General features: G+C 40.5%; 3 protein-coding genes across 3 annotated transcripts; 1 reads left to right on the plus strand and 2 right to left on the minus strand.

Moving 5' to 3' along the window:
• Positions 1–2,443: 2,443 nt before the first annotated feature.
• LOC308565156 (olfactory receptor 51I2-like) lies at positions 2,444–3,388 on the minus strand (the record flags this gene model as incomplete). The annotated part of the gene is made up of 1 exon (XM_081153969.1): positions 2,444–3,388. One exon carries the CDS (start codon positions 3,386–3,388, stop codon positions 2,444–2,446), a length of 945 nt encoding a protein of 314 aa, XP_081010095.1.
• Positions 3,389–12,411: 9,023 nt separating this feature from the next.
• OR52D1 (olfactory receptor family 52 subfamily D member 1) lies at positions 12,412–13,368 on the plus strand (the record flags this gene model as incomplete). The annotated part of the gene is made up of 1 exon (XM_081153938.1): positions 12,412–13,368. One exon carries the CDS (start codon positions 12,412–12,414, stop codon positions 13,366–13,368), a length of 957 nt encoding a protein of 318 aa, XP_081010064.1.
• A 4,336-nt stretch (positions 13,369–17,704) lies between these two features.
• On the minus strand, positions 17,705–19,252 carry LOC308565103 (ubiquilin-4-like; the record flags this gene model as incomplete). Its single annotated transcript, XM_081153908.1, has 1 exon — positions 17,705–19,252. One exon carries the CDS (start codon positions 19,250–19,252, stop codon positions 17,705–17,707), a length of 1,548 nt encoding a protein of 515 aa, XP_081010034.1.
• Positions 19,253–25,867: the final 6,615 nt, after the last annotated feature.

Genomic DNA, 25,867 nt, shown 5'->3' on the forward strand with positions numbered 1-25,867 from the left:
TATTTTTATAGAGGATGGACTTTTTGTTTCATTAGATACCTTTTCTGAAATCTACTATTGTTTATATATTTTTTCATTATTTCACTCATTAACATAATAAATTATATTAAGGGATTTTTTAAAAATGTGTCTCTTTTTTAATCTTAGGATAAGTTCAATTATTCTTTGTCTATATTGATTAATTGTATTCACAATTTTTAGTATTTACACATGTTTTTATTGTGTGTTTAATCTATAAAAATTTTGCTGATATAATTTTTTCTGTATCTCCTATCAGGACTATGTTTGACCTTTTAGATAGCTTTCCAATTTTATTCATGATTTAAAATGTATAAGAAGAATTCTCTGGCTCTTAAAATTTTGGGAAAAAGTAAGGAAAAAGATCTTGTACTAGAATATATTGGAGATGGTGAGAGTATAGTTAACTTTCAATTTTCTTCTCAATTACCAGTTAATTCTCTATTTATTTACATTTTATAATTTTCCCCAAAATACCAGCTTATTTAAGACTTCAAATTACTTACAGAATGTTCTATTGTCATTTTAAAAATAAATCTAATTTACTGTTATATATGAATATTAAGTTTTATTTTCCATTTTATTTGATTTTTCAGAGGTTGGTCTATTCTGTCAGTTTGATAAAGAATTAGTTATTGGGTTACTTTCACTCTTTCCCATTCATATTCATTCACTTCTTTTAACTATTTTCTATTACTTTATATACTATTTTATTCTTTTATAATGTCCTAAATTGAATGCTTAATTTCTTAACTTTCACTATTTTGTTTTTCATTAAAATACTACCCAAATTTGCCAAATGTTATTATTACTGGAAGTTAGGTTATTTAATACAATTTATATGCAATGACATTTATCTCATCCTAAAAGCTGGGTTGGACAGTGTGTGTCATTGAAATAAATATTGACATGCATATCTATAGCTATTGTAGCATATATATTATTTTAACCAATATTTTTTACATTGTTATTTTATTTTATTGTGATAAGAACACCTAACATGAAAGCTATCATCTAAACAAATTTTAAGTGTGCAATACATTAGTGCTGGCTATAGGTACAATATTCCACAGTGGATCTTTACAGCTTATCCACCTTGCGTAGCTGAAATTTATGCCTATTGATTAGTAACTCCTCATTTCCCCCTTCCCCAGTCCCTGATAACCATCATTTCACTCTTTGAGTCTATCAATTTTACTATTCTATGTACCTCCTATAAGTGAAACCATGCAGTATTTGTCTTTCTGTGACTAGCTTATTTCACTTAGCATGATATCCTCAAGGACATCCATGTTGTTGCATATTGCAGAATTTTCTTTTTAAAGGATGGACTAGTATTCTATTGTACTTATGTAGCACACTTTCTTTATCTGTTTATTGGTTGATGGATATTTAGTTTGTTTCCACATCTTGAATATTGTGGATAGTGCTGCATTGAACATGAAAGTGCTAATAGATCATTGAGATATTATTTCAATTCTTCTGGATAAATACCCAAAAGTGAGATTGATGTATCATATGGTTATAGCACCACAACAGCCCAGGCAACAAAAACAAAAGTAAACAAGTGTACTACAACAAACTAAAAAGCTTATGCACAACAAGGAGAACAATCAACGTAGTATAAGGCAACCTATGAAATGGAAGAAAATATTTATGGTCCATATATCTGATAAGGGGTTAATCTCCAAAATATATAAGAAACTTACAATTCAATAGCAAAAGAACAAATTGGCTAGGGAGTTGAATAACCATTTTCCGAAGAAGACATACAAATGACCAACAGATATATGAAAAATGTTCAATGTCTCTAATTATCAAGAAAATGCATATTAAAACCACACACAAAAATATCACTTTACACTGGTCAAGATAGCCTTTAGCAAGAAAACAAAAGGTAACAAGTGTTGGCTGGTAGGGGTGTGGAGGGATCTGTACCTACACACTGATGAGAATGTAAAATAGTGCATCTGCTATGCAAAATAGTATGGAGGTTCCTCAAAGAATTAAAGCTAGAACTATCTTTGCCATCACACTGGGGAAGAGAATCCTTCACCCATTGTGGTACTATTTCCATGGTAACAAGTAGTTTTCTTTGTGATGATTCACAAAGAAATGTGATGATAAAAACATATTGTGACAAATTTGAGGACTGATTATGAGCATGTACATTTTTTAATTTAAAAAGAGAAAAATTGAGCAAATGTTTTTTGCTAAATTATGACCCAGTTTACCTAGCCAAAACATGTTGATTACAGTCTTAACTAGTGCCGGGATATTATTAAACATCTGGTGGCAGAAATCCTAATAGTAGGTTAGTGCACAAAAGGAAATTTTAAAAGCCTTGTTAAAATAAGTCTGGAAAACTCAAATTTTAGAATAACTAAATATTCTCTGAGTCTTGGGCTTTCACCATGATTACTGCTTAAAACTTGGTTCCCAGTAGCATTTTGAGAAGCCTCCAACGAATCTCTTTGGTTTTGATGGAATAGATAACAGGGTTGAGCATTGGAGGAACAAAGAGATAAATGAGGGACATGAGTGTGTGCACATACTGTGGAGCATGCCTCCCATAGCGAGCTGCCATGGACACACCAACCATAGGCACATAGAAGATAAGCACGGCACACATGTGTGACGCACACGTGTTGAGTGTCTTTAACCGTTCCTCCCAAGAGGCAATGGCAAGTACGGAGTGTAGGATGAGCACATAGGAAAGGAGGATGAGTGCAGAGTCCAGACCAAAGGTAGAGATGACAATGAATAGACCAAAAATGTTATTGATGGTGATGTCGCCACAGGGCAGGTGGATGAGATCTGGATGCAGGCAGTAGGCATGGGAGAGTACATTGGCCTTGCAGAAAGGCAACCTCTTCAGAAGGAAAGGCAGTGGGAAAACCATACAGAAACTGCGAATGATAACAGACAGGCCCGTGAGTGCCACGCGGGCATCAGTGAGCACCGCGGCATAGCGCAGAGGGTTACAAATGGCCACATAGCGGTCAAAGCTCATAACCAGCAGGATCCCAGACTCTGTGAAGGAGAAGAAATGGATAAAGAACATTTGAGCCATGCAAGAATCAAAGCTGATCTTCCTTAAGTGAAAGCAAAACGTGGCCAGTACCGTGGGCAGCGTGGAAAAAGACACTCCTAGGTCATTAACTGACAGCAGGGACAAGAAGTAGTACATAGGCTGATGCAAGCTTTGCGTCTCCTTGATAATAAAAAGGATAAGGGCATTGCCCACGATGGAGATAATATAGAAGGTACCAAGAAGCAGAAAAATCCAGTGTTGGGAGGTCTCCAGCCCTGGGAGACCTCTCAGGGTGAAAGGAGGCCACTCTGAGCTATTGTGGGTGTTATCTCCCATGCTGGAACTATTTCTTAGATTTTATGACCACTATCCTATAAAAAAGACAAAAACACAGTTTCATCAATGTCCTAGTCCTAATATTTTAAGACTCTTATAATACCATCCAGCCCCTCAATTTATAGCATTAGTCAATTTTATTCACCAAATCACTCATTCTTGTCTCTCATTGTCACCAACGTTACTGAAATTGTCTGAGTTTTTTCCATTTATCTAGCTGGCTAAACAGATTATGTTGCCTTTGTTCACATTTGTGTCTATTGCCACTTGGCTCTTTCTCACATTTAAAGCTATGAGCATAGCTTTGTTCAAGATCTAAGGCAAAACTATTCTGCCCTCTTCCTGGGCATTCCACCTATTCATCAAACCATTAAATTTTCCTTTTTCCACACTCTTATAGTACTAACATTTACTACTTTATTATGACTGCCCAGCTTTTCTACTCCTTTGTAGTCTCTCAGTTCCTCTATACATTTGTCCAGACAGAAGCTGGGTGGAGAGAAAGATATCCATACATAGAGATAACCTTCCAGACACTCATGAAATGCACTCAACTCCCATATTTCCACATTCATTCTTCTATCCATTCACCTTATGGCATTGGCATTGTTTTTCTCCCTGAATAACTTAATTTGTTGAAAATCTGTTTTCATCATTTACTTCAGGACTGAATAACCATTTAATAATAATTAATAATTAAGTATTAATAATTAATAAATAATTAATAATCATTTTCTTATACCATGGAATTACTTCTTATCCATGTTCTCCATCTCTTTAAATAATAACATTATTGTGCCTAAGATTAAGACTCAAAATCCAAACATCACTGACTCTTTCCTTTATGTTCTACATTAAACTGGGTAACAACTGATGAAAATACTGACCCCAAAGTGCCTCTGTCAGCACCTTTCTTCATTTTCTTTGACCTGTATCTCATACCTCAGACCCCCCAAAATTCATTATTTTACCATAATAACAGCCTCCTAATAAATCTCATGCCTCTCTCTATTTCATTCTCTAATCTGGTGTAGGACTAATATTTTTTTAAAGACAGCTCTAAAAAATGGCATTGTTCTGATTAGAAATCTTGCATGTTCCCTCATTGTCAAGGGATCAAATCCAAAGTCACTAACCTAGAATTAAAGGCCTTCTGTGATCAGTACTAAATCAATAGTTCTGCTCTCAAATCTCAAAATGTCCTTTCTTGTACCTCAAGATATCCAGATAGGTCTATTTGCTGTTATCCAAACATGAACCACGCTCCTCAACTCCCAGAAGTTGCCCAGAAGGTGCATACCCATTCAAACCATCTTCCAGGCCCCAGGATCAACGGTGCCCTCCTTCATGAATTCTTGGCTGATCATTGCCAGAGGAGGTGAATTCTCTCCCATTATTCTCACAACTATAGGTTTGCACCTCCTTCTGTACCCATCTCTCTGCCTTCCCTGCCTTGTAACTGTGTGAGTCCTATATTTTCTACTGGCTTATCAGCTGTAAGAACTCAGCCCTAACTCTTGCTTATTTCAGTCCCGGCCATGCTTAGTGAAAGGTATTGAACAGGAGGTATACTAAGTAAGCCACTGATCCCTTCCAGGTTTTGGCTGCCTTTTTGTAAATTGGAGATGCTAAGAAACTTAGCTAAAGAGGTTGTGTAGATCCAAAGGTAGATGGTTGTGAAAACTCTTAGGAACAAAGACTTTGTAGCTCTGAGTACTAAAGCCTGCCCTACACCCTCACCTCCAGCCTTTCACTTGCCTTTGCTCCTTCATCTGCATCAGGACTTCTCTAGCCTTTCTTCTCAGATTGAATATTTTTTCTCCATTCCATATTCTTTAAGACCCCTTTGCTTTTCCTACCTGAAAACACTTCCTAAACATTTTTGTTTGCCTCTGTGTGCAATATCCAACACCCTCAATTTGGAGTCTTTTAGTGCTAAGTTAGGTCCTGCTAAGTGGCTTCCAAAGCAGCCAGTGTCTTTTTATACATAACAGAGTATTCTGAGAAAAGCATGGGGGTGTTTATTCACTCCAAGGCATCTATATCCCAAGTATAGTCTAATAGGGTGTCTCTGCTGGGAAAGTAATGACGAAGCAGAAAACATGGCAGAATTTCAGAGAACAAAAGCAACAGATAGAAAATAGAGAACTGGGAAGGTGATAAAAGTGAAAGCATGCAGGAAAGAAACAAACCCTACTTAAGTTAGGGACAGCCTTTCCTCCTTCATACTGTCATATTCTAACACTTGGGATTTCTAAAGTAGAGGCAGAGTGACTTCGGCCTGAGTCTAGAGGGCCTGCCCTCCCAATTTACCTACCTGGGACAGCACCATGCATGGAAGGTGCAGAGGAAGGGAGAGCAGTAGTGGGAGTCCTGCATGCCATGCCCAAAGCCTCCGGTTAACTCTGCCAACTGCCAACTAGAAGGCTGCCTCCAGGAAATCCCTTGAGCTGATATCAGCTCAGGAGTTCATGGACTCCTGGGAATATAGAGCATCCACAGTGTTCCACACCTCTCTGACTTAACATTTCGTCACTCATATACAAGAGTAAGCATGATCAGAACTGGAGGGACCTGCAAGAAAATGTAGCCCCTCATTTTAGAGAAGAGATCATTAAAGAAAGGGACATTTCAAATGTATACAGCTTGTCAGTGGCAGAACATTTAAACCTAGATCTTTGAACTTAATTTATGGCTTTTTTACCTTATAACTATGATTGATATCTACAAGAAATACTGAATCTGATAAAGTTTTTAAACCACATATAAATGAATTTCAACATCTAAATGTATTAGGACATGTGGAATTCTCATCTGGATCATCCATGAAATTGACCCCAACCACTGGTTCACTGTGGCTGACCACACACAGTGTAATTATAAGTCAAATTATAGAAAGTATTTGCCCTGGCTGAGAAGGTGTGGAGAGCACTGCAGTATGCTGCCTTCTTCACGAATGCTATCGAACACCTGCTAGGGAGACAGCATCACTAATAAAGATTAGCTGGTAATGTTTTGAGCTAGATGGACTGAGCTTGAGTCTAGGATATGCCATTTGCCTTGAGAAAGTTCCTAACTCACACACAGTTTCATTGCTTCACCTGTAAAAAAATTACAATCACACTTACATCCTGGAATGACTGGGATGGTTAAACCACCTATGACTTGCAAAGCATTTAGCCTATTGGCTGCCATATAGTATTTATTAGACAGTAATGATTGTGTTTCAATCCCAAGCATTGGATTCTAAAAGTAAAATAATTGGGAATGGATGTTGGCATAAGTGTACAACAGAATAAGAATAAATTCTTGAATAGTTTTAACTCATTTCTAGGAAAACACTAGCAAGTATATCTGAAATGAATAGTATTTAGTGACAGGAGACCCATTCTTGAACCAGACTGGGGAGGACAATAAAAGTTGGATTTAGAAAGAACTTCTCAGATACCTGATGTTTGTCTGAGACTAGCCGGGCTGAAAATGCAGTAGGATTCAGTGCATTACCTAATCACTCCTAGATCTTCCCACAGTCACACTGACTGTCATGGGAAAGGCAGAGAATCACCCAAAACCTGATCAATACACATGGATTTATCTGAATTTTATGTCTATTGCTTCTTTGTCATAAGCCAATATCTTTAAACTTCCCCTCATAAAAAAAAACAAAACAAAACTCTTTTCATGTATTACATGGTCACAATCCCTACCCCAAGGGTCTATGATATAAGGTATATGTTAGCAAAAGTAACTATAAATTGAGTCCTTCATTCAACATTAGACACAATTTTAGTCATTGGAAAGTATAGATGAATAAATATAACAATTAACATTCTGGTTTAGGAGACTTCTAAGGAAACACAATGGCTCAGTGTATTTCATTACATGTTTCCTAATTTCCCTAGTAACTTGTTCCTAAAGCCCTCCATTCTCTCACTTCCTTCTAGATCAGTTGCTTCCCAGCTCTATTATGTAGTTGGCATCAAGGAACCTGTTCTATTGCTCTTCTGGGTTGGTATCCTGTTTCCTAGATCACATATTTTTCTGTTTTTCATTTTCCAGGTTTGTTTGCTGAGAGCCTTTCTCTTTCATGCTTTATTTTAGGGAGATATTTTTTATTAATTTGATACAATGCTTTTTATTTAAATGAAATACTTTTTTTCTCTTATTTTCCAATTGTTTGTAGAGGATGTTCCCTGCGCCATACACGTTGCTAAGGACCCCAAAGGTCCTGTACCAATTCCCCATGTGCATTTTGGAGGGATAGCGCAGAGCTGCATTCAAATATAGACCATTCATTTATTCAGCATTTTCAGAAAGCCTAATAATTTTTATCCAACAAAGACCCTGAAACATGCCTCATTCATCAGTTAATCATTACCACTTCTATCTTTTTTCTGTTTATGCTTTTTTTTTTATTTGATTGTTTCTCTATCCTTACCTCTTTTTCTGCAAAATCCCTCAAAATAAAGAAGCCCTGGCCTAGTCAGTCAGAGCATAGTTCCCACACACAAAGGTTGAAGATTTGATCCCAAGTGGTCAGGGCACATACAAGAACCAACCAGTCTCTCTCATACTTGTGACTAAAAACTGCTGACTTTCTCCTACAGCCACCTGCTAAGATCTGGGAGACAAACTTGATCCCTTCTTCTGTACCCCACCCAGATCCAGTGCCTGCATCAGCTTCACCTGTACTGTCACAGAGACTTTTAACTTTCAATGATTACATAATTCTTTTGTTTGTTTACTTTAAAGAATAGTCCATTAATTTTTAGAGAGAGAGAGGAAGGGAAAAGAAACATCCATGTGACAGTACAATACGGATCTACTGCCTCCTGCATTCCCCCCAACTGGGGATCTAGTCCACAACCTCTGGGTGCCCAACCAGCTGAGCCACACTGGCCAGGGCCATTATTCTATTATTTTTAAAAAATTAGTTATTAATATATAATTCACATACCATAAAATTTCAGTAAGTGTACAATTCAGTGTTTTTTAGTATATTTACAATGTTGTGCAATCATCATCAATATCTAATTTTAGAACATTTTCATTACTCTAAAAAAAAGCTCCATAGAATACAATTTAAAAACTTAGATGGCAGTTTTACTCTAAAATAGCAATATTTACAATAGACTAAACATCATATCCTTTTCTACTATTTAGATTTAAAGGACAATTTTTAAATGTCAACTTAACATTTTTGAGAGAACATATACTATTTCAAAATTACTTTAGAAAGTGCCCTGGCAAAAACTGTGAAGACCATTGGATTGAATTAATATGAGAGGATATAGGTACAGTAGTCCACTCTTATCCGTAACTTTGCTTTCCATGGTTTCAATTACCTCTGGTCAACTGTGGTCTGAAAATATTAAATGGAAAATTGGAGAAATAAACAATTTATAAATTTAAAATTGTACACCATTCTGAGTAGTATGACAAAATATTGCACCATCCCATGGGGGACCTGAATTATCCCTTTGTCCGGCATATCCACAGTACCTGCCCGTTGGTCACTTAGTAGTCAGTTACAGATCCACTGTTGCACTATCGCAGTGCTTGAGTTCAAATCACCCTTATTTTACTTCATAATGGTTCCAAAGCTCAAGAGTAGTTTAAGCTTTATCACAGGTATGTATGTATAGGGTAAAATATAGTATATATAAGGTTTCCGGACTATCTGTGGTTTCAGGCATCCATGGGGGTCTTGGAATATCCCCCATGAATAGGGGAGGGGACTGCCGTATGTACAAGGGAAAAGAGTATAGTATTTTGAAGCCTTTGGTGCAAAGGCTTGATGTATGGCTAATGTCAAAGGGTATAAAGGGATCTCGCCAGAGGACTGATGTTATTCACTGCCAGGCCAGCTTCGTGGGCATGACACCTGGGCAGTATAAGGCCCATGCTCAGAAGGGCCCTGTGTTTCCTTCAAGGTTCTGCTTCCATGTTCCTGAAATTGTAAATTAATTTTGAACTTTCATTTTGTGAAATGAAGTCTAATGGGACAATGGAACATAAAAATGTCCACTGCCATTTCTTGTCACCCTATTTGCATACAGCATTAGGAATGCCCTAAGCACACAGAATACTTTGCACTTACAACATGTGAAAATTCTGTGAGGTGCACAGTATTAAGGAGGAAAAAAGAGAAAGAAAGAGAGAAGGTAAGAGAACATCAGGGGAGAGAAACACAATTACTAGATTTAATTTCCACTTTCCTTGAAAATTCTCTAAGGATAGCTTCCCTTCCTAATTTCTTTCTCCCCCTTTCAACTCCTCCTTCTTCTCTCCCTAAAAAATGAGCACCATGGCTCAGATCCCTAGAGCAGGCCCCGTGGGTTTTCATACCTGCGTGTCACAGAGTCAATAAATAACCTCATTTACTGAGCCCCTGGACCAGAGGAGGCTGGAACCCTGACCTAACCTGGGCTCCCATAACTGAGGCCAGATGACATATTTCAGCCGACACATCAGCACTCAGATACTATTATCCTCCAAATCACACCTATTGACTTGCACAGAAGCACAGGTTTGACATCCCTAAATTAAACACTGCCCTCAGGCACTGCGCCTGCAGAGGCCTCGCCCTCCCAGGAACCCGGCGCCGCGTGTGAACGCGCGTCCCTCACGCAGGTATGTTTCTAAAGCCAGATTCCTCAGAAACTTGTGTCGAAAGAAAGGGCTCAGAGCTCACTTATTGAGATCTAGGTCTCAGAGGGCGGTCTAAGCAGCCTCGCCACCACGGTGACCCAGACACAAGGCTGAGTAAGGTGGGTTTGGATTTGGGAGGACGCCCTGCTCCACCCAGAGCGAGGCTCTGGCTCTCTGCACCCCCCCCCACCCCCCCGTGTTTCCCTAGAAAGCAACCTTGCTGGTGCCTGATCTTTCTGGTGCTCCCATCCCCAGGTGCTCTCAGAGTCTCAGCTGCGTTATAATTACCATTTGAAATCTTTGCCAGCAGGACTAGGCTAAGGAAGCCGGGAAGGAGCAGGTGGTGGTGGCTCCGACCCTCCACTCTCCACTGCCCAAGCTTTCTTTCCTTTAGGGCCTGGAGCCCTTGGTGAAAGTCTCCAGGCAAATCTCCACTTCATCTGTCTCTTTGGAACTCAGATGAGGAAAGCGATTGCAGCATTAGTTACTGATGTTAAAGTACCTTTGCAAAAAATAAAATGGGAATTTAAGTGTTGGCCATACGAATGGACAGTTAAGTGAGATGAAAACACCAAATGTTAAATCGGGAGATCTGAAACCTAATTTTAGCTCTGACAGTAACAGGCCTTCTGATCTGGATTATATCAGGTCACTTATCTGAGCTTGGACTTCCTCTTGGCAAGACAGGTGAGTATGATTATTATATTCTGTATCACTCCCATATGCAGCTATGAGACAAAGAACTTGTAAAAATGGGAAGGGCATTGCTTGTGGTGTCCAAACTCTTTAATTCCATTTACTTTACTCTTTCTCAAACACAAAATCTGTGTGAGATAAGTAAGCCAGGTATTGTCATTCCCAATTTAGAAATGAGAAAATTGAGTCTCAAAAAGGTCCTGAGACTTAACCAGTGGGAAATAGTGAATAGTAGAAATGCTGAGACTGGAATTCCAGAGTTGTTGCTTTTTAATTTTTTAAATTTATTTTTCAATTACAGTTTACATTCAGTATTATTCTGTATTAGTTTTAGATGTACAGCATAGTGGTTACACAATCATGAGCTTTGCAGAAAGGTTCTCCTGATATTTCAAGTACCCACCTCATACATAGTTATTATATTATTGACTATATTCCCTATGCTGTAATTTACATCTCTGTAACTATTCTGTAGCTACCAATTTGTTGCTTTTTATAAATTGAGACTTCCCAGAGAAGGGAAAGAATTGTCCTGGGTCATATAACACTCTTGTGATAGAACCAGGACTAAAATTCAGGATTTCAGGCATCCTACAAAGCATTCTTTTAGGTAGATAATGTTACTGAGGGAAGATGTGCATAATACCAGCTCTCTACAACAAAAAATAATTCACTCTCCCAGGATGTCTACTGTTGGTGAACTCTAAGACACTCCACTCCCTCCCTCAATCAGCCTCTATCATCACTGGTGGGCATTGAACTGGCTTTGCCATAGTTAGCAGTGCTGTCCCCCAGCTAGCATGTCTGATGCATCTCTTTCTTTCATGGCACCCTCATGCATGCTTAAAACATTGTAGTTATTTAATCATGAGGCATTTTAATGTATTCAGGTTGCCTAGCCTCTTTGTCAGCCCTATAGGTGAGATATAAAAATAAGCCATTTGCTGTATATCTGGGCAGGTATGTTACAAACACAGGTTAAGTCAGTAAAACATGACATTAAGGAAAGAGGTTAATGGTATGTTATTCAGAGTTATCAGAATTGAGTAATTAATACTGAGCAAAATTTCTAGGTACAGATAGAACCATGTTGTGTGGAGGTTGCAATTATGTAAAGACACGGTCCCAAGCTCAATAGACTTTTGCAAAGTAGCAGGTGGATAAAAAATATAAAGATGACTAAGGACTAGATTAGAGGAGGAAAGCTTCTGGGAGGCAGGGGCACTTGCCTGATACTAAAAAACTAAAGAGATAAAAAGAAAAAAAGAAAGAAAAGGAACTCCTAGGGCAAATGGAATAGCATACACTGAAAAAAGAGACAAGAAATTTTTCTAAATGTTTGTGGACAAAAGAGAATAAATGATGTGCAGGATGTGAGGAGAGATAAGTCTGGAAGGATTAAACAGAGAAAATGCTTAAATTCTTAGCTTGGTCCTTGAAACACAGAACTCAAAGCATACATTTTTAATACAGAAAATGGTGGTTGATAAAGTGGATTGTATATAATAGTATCTCTTAAGATGCTTGTAAACATTAGTAACACTAAATATTTTTCTCAGATTAAAATATATTATTCACAGAAAGATCATTGTTTTATGTGAATGAACCCAATACCTACTGTTACAGGGCAGGTGTACTATCACCCATTGGATAGAGTCTTTCATTTCCCTGGCAGAATGTCAACTTCCAACACTAGTGATGACAGTCTCCCAGACACTCTCTTTCTGACTGGGATCCCAGGGCTGGAGCGGGCCCACATCTGGATTTCCATCCCCTTTTGTGCCATGTATCTGGTAGCACTGGCAGGGAATGCTGCCCTTATCTTGGTCATTGCCATGGACAATGCACTTCATGCACCCATGTACCTCTTCCTTTGCCTTCTCTCACTCACTGACCTGGCTCTCAGCTCCACCACTGTGCCCAAAATGTTGGCCATTTTGTGGCTACATGCTGGTGAGATTTCCTTTGGTGGCTGCCTGGCCCAGATGTTTTGTGTCCATTCTATCTATGCTCTAGAGTCCTCGATTCTTCTTGCCATGGCCTTTGATCGATATGTGGCTATCTGCAACCCACTGAGATACACAGTCATCCTCAACCATGCGGTCATAGGCAAAATTGGCCTTGTTGGGATATTCCGTAGTGTGGCCATTGTCTCCCCCTTCATCTTCTTATTGAGGCGACTGCCCTACTGTCAACACCATGTCATGGCGCACACGTACTGTGAGCACATGGGCATTGCTCGACTGGCCTGCGCCAGCATCACTGTCAACATTGTCTATGGGCTGACTGTGGCCCTGCTGGCCATGGGTCTGGATTCTGTTCTCATTACTGTCTCCTATGGTTTCATCCTCCGTGCTGTCTTTCGCCTTCCATCCCGCGATGCACAGCACAAGGCTCTGAGTACCTGCGGTTCCCACCTTGGGGTCATCCTGGTCTTCTACATTCCTGCCTTCTTCTCCTTCCTTACCCACCGTTTTGGTCAGCACCGAGTCCCCAAGCATGTGCACATCTTTCTGGCTAATCTCTATGTGCTGGTGCCTCCTGTGCTCAACCCGGTCATCTACGGGGCTAGGACGAAGGAGATTCGGAGTCGACTTCTAAGACTGCTTCGCTTGAAGAAAATTTCAATATGAATTCTGAGCAAAGGTTGGAGGTGAGAAGAATATATTTGTATGGTAGCTGTCTAGATGCATTTATGTGGGCAGAGACTGGAAAGAAAATAAAAAGCCAGATAAATTGGAGATATCAATAATCCCTTTGAAATATCTTTTTTTCTGAGACTCTTTGAGCAACTCTAAACAGACCAGAAAGGTGATAATATTTTTAATTTTGTCTCAAGAGTACCTATGTTTTACTAAAGAGTGAGTCAGGTGATTTTAAGAAAAATCTGGGTTTTATGGTGGAGCTCTTCTACTGTGAATTTAAATAGAAAATAAAGAACACTTGCAGTAAGTTGAATCTGAGTTCCAATATTTTGAGTGATGAAGCACACAAAGTCTAAAGTCAGAACGCCTGGATTCGAATCCTGGTTCCTTTACTTGTTTTGTGATCTTGAGCATGTTGTCAAATCTTCCAATGCCTCAGTTTGACAAAGTGTTAAGTGGAGGATGATGAAAATACCTAACTCACTATCGCGGTGAAGAAAAAATAAATTAATACATGTAAAAATCTTAAGGCAATGCCTAACATGTAACATGCTCAATAAAGTAAATATAAGATGAAAAACTTATGTAGCCTCTGTAAATATTATTAGCCAAGTTATCATTATTTAGGGCTGTTGTATGTTATAGCACTTCCCAGGGTTATCGTGATAACTGTATAACAACTCTAAAATATTTGGACAGTGCTTGTGATATGAATAGCATTCATTAAAACCATATTTTCTCCGCCTTTCTGGTTTTCCATTTTGAGATCCTTTTTTTTTCAGCCATAAAGTAATTTCTTTTTAAGGACTCAGGGAGATGGCTCAGAGTCCAAGTGCATTTTAAAATAATTATTTATTGCTTAATAACCTCAGTTCTGAAATACACAAATAAGTCCACAGATACTCCTCCCAGTGGCTCAAAAATAAGGCTGTTATTATCTGCATTTTAAGAGAGACTAATAGTACTATGGTTATGCATTTGTACAGGCACTATCTCATATATTATCCAGTGTTTTGTAATAGAAAGAAATGTGATGTGTGGATCCAGATAAGCTTGAGCTTAAATCTTGACTTCCTTATCTATTAGCAGGTGCATAAATTCGGGCATACCACTTAATCACCCCCAGCCTTAGTAATGTGTTCGTGTGCCTGACATAAAAACTGGTCATAGTTGGTAGTATTTGGTTAAAAATATTTAAATTTATAAAAGTATGCTATGTTTTAATATATTTACATAACCTAAAATAATCATATTGTTTGTCTATTTACTTCTTGATTGATTCATTCATTAGCATTCTAAAATTTCACCACAATAGACATCTTATCTGTTTCTTACACAATGCTAATACACCCTCAATAAATAATATGGAAAAAATATTACAGACCATACTGGTATATGTCATATTTTTGTTGTATTAATGAATACATGGATATCTTCTCTGTACTATTGTGATGAGTAATGACAATACATTTCAAGTATAGTGTATAGCACATAGATGTTCAATAATGATATATTTTATTTTATATCACATTGGGCTGATCCAATGAAGGCACATCCACAAGGATCAGGACAGAGGGAAGGGAGAGTTTTTTTACTCAGAATTGCAGTTGGAGCAAAGAATATCACAAAGTCGATAGGTAAACTGATTTACAAACACTGTACATGTCTCATGTATACTTGATATACTTGCTCATATGCATACTCCTATGATGCTATCACCGTGGTCATGGTATTAAACATATCCATCACCTGTGAAAGTTTCCTTGTGTCTGTGTGTGCGTACATGCGTGCATGTGTGCGTGTGTATGTGTGTTAAGAATCTTCAACCAGTTTTAACTCAAGGCTGAAGTGAGGTTAATGGTTAATAGGAGAAAGCAATGTTTTCCCAAGTGATACTTCCCTGACCACCACACCCCAGTGTTCAGTATTTAAGTGCACACATGAAAGGAATTCGACTTCTGAGAATAGACGGAAGTCACCAGTCATCAAGCATGTGCAATTGATCCAGCCTGTTCTGCAGGCCCGGCCCTGCTAGACCGTAAGCAGCCCTCTGCTGGACCACTTTGCGAGTGTCATACCCTTGGATAGGAATCAGTGCAATTATCAGATTGCAGAGAAAACTTTATAATAAGCCAAATTATGGAATCCTGCCGTATTGGATATTCTTGTTTCTTATTGTCCTGAGTCTAGCTCTTTCCGTTTGTGCTAAGGGAGACTTTGAACTGGACTTTGATTCAGCCCTGGTGAGGTCCTGAGCAGTTACTCTGCTGAGTTACCCCCATCACAGCCCATCCCCAGGACTAGAATCCACCCCATCACTCCCAAATCAGTTTTTATGTCGTATGTCTCTTACCACACACACACACACACACACACACACACTCACTTTCTTACATGTACATTGGTACTTCGGTTTTCGAACATCTCCATTGACGAACATTTCGGTTTACGAATGCCGTAAACCCAGAAGTAAATGCTTCAGTTTTCAAACAGGCCTCGGAAGTCGAACATGCCACGCGACTTCTGCTGAGGGCAAGATCCTGGGGCCTAGCTGTCAGCTGTTGATCCTTCAGTTTTTGAACATTTCAGAACTGGAATGGTCTTCCGGAACAGATTACATTTGAAAACTGAGGTACCACTGTACAGTGAAAAAAAATTCCTTCCTCTGAACCCTGAGGAAACTCTTCTTACTGCCCCTCTCTACCTCCTACTTGACTGCCACATTATTTTATTTTGTTTTTATCTGTGCTTATTATAAGTAGGCATAGGTGATTTCTTCATTGTGATTGGATTATTCTGAACTTTTCCTCTCTAAATGAGTTTCTAAACTCCTAAAGAATGGGAAACCTAAGTTGTTCCTTCCTCTGTGCATGGGCCACACAGGACACACTTTCTGCTCACTGACCTCATGGGAATGGACTGATCCCAGCTGTGGGGTGGTGTAAAGCTCAGAGCACAAACTCTGGAATCAAGGAGCTTGGGCTTCTTCATCTCTGTCGGTCACAAACTGTGTAACTTTGGGAAAATTACAGACCAAATAAGGCATGCTTCACTGCCTGTGCCATGAGTCACCTCACTGATAGAGCAGAAGTTTATAGAAGATAATGGGTAGATTGGGACAGTATTGATGACTTTCACTAAGGCATTGGTACCACAGAATTTAGAGTAGCAATGGGAGTCAGGGGAAAGGTGCTGAGCTATATTTGGACATGCTGAGCCAGAGGGTCCTCTGGGACACCCAAAAGGAAAGCTAGCAAGCTTTGGAAAGTACAAATAGATTCAGCTTTAGGAACCATGTTATTAAAAGAGCAAGAATCAAGGAAATGGCCAAATTCTTTGAAGGATGAATAAAGAAAAAATCAGTGTAACATACTCTCAGGAGGCACCACTCTATAAAATAGTGGGTAAGAGAATAGATTCAATGAAACAGCTTAAAGAAAGAAAGGTCAGTATATAAAATTTCATTTAAAAAATTAGGGAAGATTGGGAATGAGGAACAGCTTTGAGAAAGTTTCTGCACCATACTGGGGATAAGTCAGAGACTGCAGAGGGTAGTGAAACATGATCATTGGAAGGGCAGACAGAATTCAGAGATCAAAGGGGAGATACAGTTCAGTAACCAATGAGGCAGCAGAGTCAGGCATTCTGCAACATGGAGGGAGGAAGTCTACATAAGAGGAGAGGATGGATCTTCAGAAGTAGTGCAGGTGGACCTCATGAGAGCGGGATCCTGGCACAGGAAGATATCAAAGGGAGCACCCCAGCTGAGAGGGAAGTTAAACATCTTTTCTGCAATACCAAGAGACTGATCCCAAAGACAGAGAAACATGATTAAAAATTGGGTGGCATCCAGAGGCCATAAAAAAAGGCATGGCTTCCTGCAGGAGCAAAAGCCAGGAATCCTTCGGAGTTGGAATACAGGTGGCCCATGGTGATGATGGTAATGTTGGTGAGGAACTGGGCTTCCAACTGAGCAGGAGAAAAAGTACTGAAAAAGAAGTATGATTTCCCCACTTCATTCTCAAAATACTCTGAGATTCAGGATATGCGAAGATAGAGCCCAAACCCAAGACCATTTAACATGATCATTTCCTACTTCAAACAACATTATCTTTGCCCACCTTCCCCAAAATTGACATCACACATGAGATCCAAGCAATCTTTTTAATGTAGAACAGGCTTGGGCAGTGAGGGAGGGGCTGTTCCCGTGTGCACATGATCTGAATAGAGGAATTCCCAAAATAAGCTACTTCCCCTCCCTTCCCTCTTTCCTTTCCCCACCTCCCTCTCCTTGGGGTGGCATGGTGAGCATCAGCTGAAGGACCTAGGCTTCTGGTTCCCCCAGCAGCCTCTCAATGGCAGCATGGATGTCTCCACCTGTGGCCATCAGAGCCTGCAGGTTGGCATCTCGATTAGCAAAGCCCATGGCCTTCAAATGCTCCAGTTCTTGCTGGTACCTGCTTTCAGTGAGGAGAGCTGGAGATAGTGAGGATTGGGTAGACTGGGAGCAGGCATTGGCCAGTGCATGGAGAAGCTGAAGGACAGCCATGGTGGGTTGCACAGGGTCTGTTCTGTGACCCTGTCTAGTTTCAGGGGCTTCTGTAGCCCCATGCGGCCTACCAGGGCCCCATAAACAAGGTCCCAGACCAGGCACCTCCCTGGACAGCATCTGCAGGCCCTTTTCTATCTGTATCAATGCCTGCAGTGCTTGTGGGTTGGTGAGGATGGGAAGTAGTGGCATATGATGTCTCAGGGGGCTGCCAGTGGCTAGCTGGTGTAGCAGAGGCGGATTTTGCTGAAGGACATGCAAGGCTCTACGCAAAGCCAAAGGTGAGGGTCTCAGCTGACCGGTTAGAGTGACTTTCCCTGTGGGCTGCTGGCTATCTTGGGAGGAAAGATCTTGGTCTGAGTGTGAGTCTGGCATACCAATCCTGTACCCTGAATTGGCCTGGGTTGAGGCCATGCCCCTGGCCTGAGCAACAGCTCCTGCGCTAACCTCCTGAGCCGCTGGCCTGGCAGGGGCAGAGGCAGCAGTGATGGCGGTGGTGGTGTCAGTACCGCTGTGCGCATTGGCCTCCCCTCTGCAAAGCTCTGAGCCTGGGTTGTGGCCTCTGGAAGCAACCAGTGGGGCCAGAGTGAAGAGCATAAGCTGCTGGATATCAGAGCAGATGGGACGCATGGCATTATCCCCACCTGGCACTGCCTTTAAGGCCTCTAGCCTTCGCTTGTTTGCCTGCAGGACCCCCTGTTGCTGGACTGGGTTCTGCAAAGTTTCCTGAGCCTTAAAAGCTGGCTCAGGTTTCCGTACTGGCCTGGAGGATTCAGGAACTTGACTAGTATTGGCCAGTTTCTCACTCGCCAGGCCCTGAACCAGAGGGTCTTCTAAGAACTGCATCACGGGCTCGGGCGCAGCCATTAGGAGTTGAGCCAGCTGGCCAAAGAAGTCAGCCAGATCAGGTGAACTCCGGGCCAGCCAGCCCAGCCTGGCCACCAGCCCAGCACTCTCTGAGGTGGAGGGTTCAGGACGACGGGTGCAGTTGCCTGTGGGGTCTGGCAGGGTTCCGGGACTGGACAGAGTTCCTTTCAGACGGGTCCTCACCACCAAGTGGACCGTAGTTCCATCAAGGATTCCACGTTGGCTCAGAATGTCTTGGTCCCGGAGGATCTTTCCAGTGAAGATGAGCACTAACCGGTCAGTGTCACAGTGAAGGCGCTTGGAGATCTGTTTCTTAAAGTGACGGACGCTGCTGTTTTCTGCCAGCATAAACTCCTGGCAGTCCTGCGGGGTCTTGACAGACACTCTGATGATACGTGATGGCTCTCGACCAGACACCAGGTGACTGTCCCCTGCTTCTTCTCTAGCCTGTGCCATATTTCCTCAAGAGCTGATGAAGGGCCACTTGTAGAATCTTAGATGTAGCACTGAGCACACCTTGGGGCAGGGACCAGTAGGTGTCCAGTGATGTCCTCTCACCCACGTCCTATAAACACCTCCCAGTTTACCCCTGAAGCCACCTGGTTCCCACTGGGGGTGGCAGCTGCCTTTCTTCAGAGCCAGCCTTAGGGGATATGATGTCATTGATGAGGTCACAGTTGATACCTGAATGGGGGAAGGGTAGAGGCCTCTACCACCTGGCTTAGGTTGGCTCTCTTTATGATTTGAGTTAAATATAAATTTAAAAAATTAATGTTTCTTTTTAGAAACATGTTTTGCACCAGCCTACTGTACTGTTGAAAACCATGTGCACTGAGTTTGATCAATGAATATCGCTGAGTAGAAAAGGCAGCTATATAGAACCAGTTTACAAAGTACTGACTCTAGTCACCTACCCTTCACTAAATTGCTATCAACTGACCATGGCCTAGTCAAGACCACAGGTTCCCATTTCTATATGAACAGAATGAAGACATATATGATTAGTCCATCCAGCCTCAATTGGGGTCTTGTAGGAAGCTTGCCTCTCTGAGAACCACAAAGCTGAGTAACCCATCTGCCTGGTTCTAAGAAAGACAGCATCATGTTCCCCAAGAACTTGTGAATAAAGTTGTTCCCACAGAGTTAAACTATGATTTCAACTCTCACCGGGTCAGAGCTGAAACAGAAATTGTGAGAAAGTAACAGTTTCACTTTAGGTCTTTATGACTTAATAGATTTAATGTATATTTGGAGAGGAGGTTTGTCACTTGGGAGGGGATATATTTTGGCTGCAAAAACATAAAACAGGGCTTTCTCAGGCACTCTTTTGACCACACCAGGCAGCTGGGGCCCCAGGGTAAAGTATCTAATCTTTGCAGCAATTATATTTCTTACTGTAAAGATGAATACAGCAGGTTGTTTTAGGGTTTTGCCATTACAGAGTCAGAGCTACCATCTCAAGGGAACGGCCTGGCAAGTCTTACTCCTCAAACCTTTGGAATATTTGACTGGGCGCAATAACCTTTGGACTGGGGGTGAAAGACAGTGTATTCCAAACAGCCATCTGCAAAAAGAACAGGAAAGCAGGCACCTTGAAGATAGTACTGAAAATGAAAGCATTCTTTAGAATTAGCACTACTGGGTATAGCTAAAGAATAGCTTATCTTAATTTCTCCTGTAAAAATTCCTTCCTTGCCGTATTAACATCAACAGAAATTTCTTCCTTCTTTTCATGTAATTATTTCCTTTCCCTTTCTCTTTAATACCCCTTGTCTTTACCTCCTAATGGGAACACTATTTGGGTTCTGCCTGAATTAGTGCTTCCCAAAATTGCAATTATTTTTTTAATCTCAGATAAACCCTTATTGCCTCCTACTTTGGCCTTTTATTTTTAGGTTATTTTTATTTATGTGTATGGAGCAAACACATATTAGAATCCTTTGCTGTCATGAGAAGTAAAATAATATATAATAGTAAATGAGCTCTTGACTGTCTCTTCACAAACCTGTTTCTCCCACAGTTTCTGTATTGCAGGGAAGTTTACAGCCGAGATAGCTAATGTCAGAACAGGATCTCAGATTTTCCTTTCCCTCCAGTCCTCTCCTCTCTTCAAATAAGATTATCACTCAGCCAGTTGTTTAGGCCCAAAACACAGGACTCATTCTTTATTCCTCTCTTTCTACATCTAATTTATCAGCAAGCATTATGGGCTTTTTCTTCAAAATACATCCTGAATCTGATAACTTCAATACTTTCAATACTACAATCTGCTGCTAACTGGTGTCCCTGCTTTCTTTCTTGGCCCATTAGAGTCACTACTTCCCACAGTTTTGGCTTCCACCCTTGCCACCCTCTCATTCATGCTCCACATAAATTAAAAATAAAATCCACACTTCATGCATGGGCAACAAAGCCATGTGCAATCTTTTTTCTTTTTTTTCTTTTTTAAAATTAAATATATCTTTTATTGATTTCAGAGAGAGGAAGGGAGAGGGAGAGACAGAGATAGAAACATCAATGATGAGAAAGTTGTCAGTGATTAGCTGCCTCCTGCAAGCCCCCAACAGGGAATCGAGCCCACAACCTGGGCATGTGCCGTGACCCGGAATCAAACCGCGATCTCCTGGATCCTAGGTTGATGCTCAACTGCTGAGGCATGCCCGGCCTGTGCCCTGTGCAATCTTGCACTCACTTGTCTTTCCCACCTCACTTGGGTGTGTTCTTCCCCTCATTCTCTACACTCTGGACACTGAGGAGAAGCAGAATTTTTCACCCCAAAATATGTTTTCTAGGATACTGATTATTTTAAGCTGGTTAATTTTAAGAAACAGAAGACTCAGAACTTTTAACTGCCTAAAGGAATTCAGATAGAAAAACCTGCCTAAAGAAAAGAAGCTATCACCTTAACATAATATAAACTGTGTGAGGGGGACAGAAAGGAATCTTACAAAGTCAGCCAGATGCCATGTTCCGATGTTTGGGTGTCCCAGCAATACTTTGTTGACTACGTGTGTTGTTCTCACCTACTGTGAGTTGCCTACTTTCCTTTCGAAATCCCAGACATCTGCCTCCTTCTCCGTAGTTCAGAATGGCATATAAACTTCAACTAAATATTTTTTAAACTGAGAAATTATGTTTTTAGAAAAGAAGAGGTTTAACTATTAGCATAGTGGTAGCTTTATGACTGTTTACCAAGGAAACATTTGCTTGCTGCATGAGAATCAGTGAAAAATCTCTCTGAAATAAGAATTCAAAATGTAACTGGTGACGACACAGTTTCATCACAACAATAGCCATTCTGAAAACATAATGAAAAAAATCTTACTCAAAACAACCAAGAACGTAATGTTTAAACAAAGCTAAATGTGTAGAACTTATATGAAGAAACTACAGTTCTTTATAAACAAATAAAACTTAAATGGAAATATTTCCTATTCCAAAAGACTTTCTCTGATACATTTCTCACTTTTTCTCTAATTTATAAATGTAAAGGAAAGCCAACTAAAATGTCATTTGTCCTTTTCTGAAATTTACCATCTACTATTAAGTGTATTCAGAAAAATCAACAAAATTAGACATTAGGATTTTGCAAAATTAAAATAATTGAAGAATTTGGATACTGATAACAAATGATGGTTGCCAGAGAGGAGGGGATTGAGGAACTGGGTAAAGGGATTAAGAACTAAAAATTGATAGTCACAAAATAGTCCAGAAGCGGTAAAGTAGCATAGGGAATATAGTCAATAATATTGTAATAACTATGTACAGTGTCAGATAGGTACTTAAATACCAGAGGGAACACTGTAAAGTATATGATTGTATAATCTCTGTACTATACCTTTAAAACTGATACTGGACACAACAGGTCCCAGGCCACCCGTCACTACTTGAGCCAAATTAAGGAGAGACAGAGTTGAATCATGTATGAGCATTTATTCCAATAATGCTGGCAGTGGGGAGAGCAGTTGGTCACCCTGGAAATTCTGCTCTTACTCCCTTCGCCAGTTGGCTGATTATATAAGGGTAAGGTAGAAGATAACTACATGCATCTGCAAGCTGCAAATGTAACAGGGATAGGGGAGGGGAGGGTCTGCAGCCCAAATTTCAGAAGCTCGAAGTCCAATAACAAAGTGGCTAATCTTCTATGGTGTTACAAATAGCTCAGCCGGTTCCTAGGACCAGAGAATGGTCAGCATTCCTGAGGCAAACTCCCAGAGTAGGGATCAGAGTTCAGGCACAGCAACCAAATCAAAGCTTGTCCTGTTCTTGATCTGCTTTTAAAATGTATTTCTTTTTACAGCCTTGTTCTCCTTTTTGCAATGCATCCTCCAGTTTCCCAGGGTCTGTAAGAAAACCTCTTATTTATAGTTAGTAAGGTGAATAATTATTAAACAACTGTGGTCCTCTTCTTAAGTGCCCTCCCTCCTATCAAAACTAATGTAATATTGAATGTAAATTGTAATTGAAAAAAATTTAAAAAGAAAAAAAACAGCCAAGAAAATAAATAATTGAAATGTGGTACTAGTAGATCAGATTTTAAAAAATAGATACACATATACTCATATGAGAAACTCGGTAAAGAAGGTATTTCAGTCCATTGTAGATAACTCAAGGGTGCAAAAATTTCAATGAAATCCCATGAACTGTCTCTTTCATTTTGTTTAAGGATTAAAGCATTAACTTCATTCCTTGCAGTGTTTAAGAGTATGGGCTCTGGAAATAGGTGATCTAATTTCAAATCCTGACTCTACTAGGCAGAAGCTGTATAGCTTTAAAAGAAATGCACTTCCCCTCTTCCTATGCCTCAGTTTTCCTCATCTGAAAAATAGGGATAATAATATGACCTGCATTAAAGAACTATTGTGTGGCTGCAGGTGTAAAAAGCTTGAAACAGGACCCAGCATGTAGGAAAACCTCAAAAAGTGTTAACTGTTATTAAAATTAAATGTAATAAGTGTGACCCTAATCTATCTAGAAAAATGGGGCATGTACTTATGACAGACATTAGGGAAATATCTTTTTAAAAAATAAAGAACAAAGATGTCAAAAAGTACTTTCTGTTGTTTGGGTAGTACCTTTCTCTTAAAATGCTGTCCACCTACCTGGCTGTCTATCTGTGACACAGATCAGCAGACTTCACTGTTTTTTGTGGGGTTTTTTTTTTTCTTTCTATCAAACCTCTTGAAGAAAGGGTACATTTTGTGAGGATCCAGGCATAAGGCCAAGTATAACCAGAGCTCTGACCCTGCTTCCATCCTCCACCCACACCACCCCCTGGTGTGCGGTCCTTCCAAGGCCCAGACATTTGACTTGGAGCACTGCTGATAGAGTGTGAGAATCAGAGCCGGGACTGCACATGGGATGTCTCCAGAGCCTGCTCTTTCAGTAATATCAGCCCACAGGAATCTCTCTTCCCCAAACCCCAACAGTCTTTATTTCCCAAAGCACAATCTCTAGTCCTGTGATATCCTCTTTAATTCATATCTACCTAGTCTCCTCAACCACCTTCTCATTCAATCACTCATTTCCTCACTCCCCATTCAATGTTGTCTCAGTCAGTCATGTACTGTGTGCTTCCCATGTACCAGGCCCTGTGCTTGCTAATGGAAGACAGTGACTGTGCCTGCCCCAGGAACCTCCTCCTGGAAGTCCACCTCCTTCACCGTGGAGCAGGGCATGGGGCTGATGTGGTCACTGATGAGGCCTTTGCAAGGATTCTAACTAACCCATCAACTGAAAAGGGCTCTCAAGAGCATATGGCCAGAAATGAGTCCATTCAATGAACATCCTTCTCCTTACCCAGGACTTTTAGATGCAGATTCCCACCTATGTCTGGCCTGGTAAGCTGATCCCCATGCTTCCCTTTCCCATCTATAAGACAGATAAAAGCCTCAACATTTCTTTCCCTGTTTTTTTCCCTCATACCTACTGGCCTTCCCAGGATGAAAATTAGAGATTGTATACTATACATATATCTTCCCCAGTCAGAAGCAGCCCCAGAACACTTGCCTTGTTACCTTTAGGAAATGGAGAGGGAAGAATTTTATCTCTGTTTCCCCTAGCACCATCATAAACTACACTTCCTTCCACTGGGACAAGAACTCCCCCACTGATGGGGAATGAAGTAAAAGATAAAAGGGGATTTTGCAACCTGGTGGTCCACCTAGAGTTTGAACCTTAAAACAGTGGGCAAAAATTGTCCTCAAAAGCTTCTTTTATCTCTAAGCCACCTATAGGTAGCTAAACAGTAGAGAGTTTGGTCCAAGTATCCTGGTTCCAGTCCCTGAAAGGACCTTCAACACTGAGGCTCTGACGTTTATACACACACTGAGGCCACCTGTACCATAGCAGTGTCCTCTACAAAAGACACTTTTCTTGACAGGAATATAGCATAAATTTTTTAAATGTTTATACTCCTCTTCTGTGGTAAAACTCTGTCTCGTGCGTGTGGGCTTATGCACATGCCCATGTGAAGGTATACTTACCTGTGAACATGCACTGCGTGTTGAGGCATTTCTCCAAAGTGTGCTTACCGGTGTGAGCCCATGGGCACATTTACATGTATGGGGACTAGAAGACATGGTTCACTCACTTGATTTATGAATTGTAGCACTTTCACCTTAGAAGTACATGGGCAACAGGAAGCATCCCTGAGTGTGAACTAAATTTTAGTCCAAGACTCCTACGGCACGTCCCATGTGTGACACAAGTCCTACCTCAGTGCCTTTGTGCATAATGACTCTTCTGCTGGAATACTCTTCTCTCCCTCTCAAATCTTTACCTGCTTCATTCTCACTTTTCAGATAGAGTGCATACTCACAGAAGTCTTCCCTGTCTCCCCAGACTAGATCAAACCTGTTATGCTATTTCACACACCCCTTCTCTTTCTTCAGAGCATTTATCATAGTTTGTAATTACACTATGAGCACTCTTCAAATACTCACAATTTGAACAGTTCCTGCTACCAGGTGATAAACTCATGAGGGCAGGATCACATCTCTTACTCACAATGAGTTCCTAATAGTGAATGCTGAGCCCAGGGTAGGTACTCAATTTCAGAGCTGGGAGTTG

This window comes from Miniopterus schreibersii (genome assembly GCF_964146895.1).
Source record: "Miniopterus schreibersii genome assembly, chromosome: 12".
In the NCBI taxonomy this organism is placed as follows: Eukaryota; Metazoa; Chordata; class Mammalia; order Chiroptera; family Miniopteridae; genus Miniopterus; species Miniopterus schreibersii.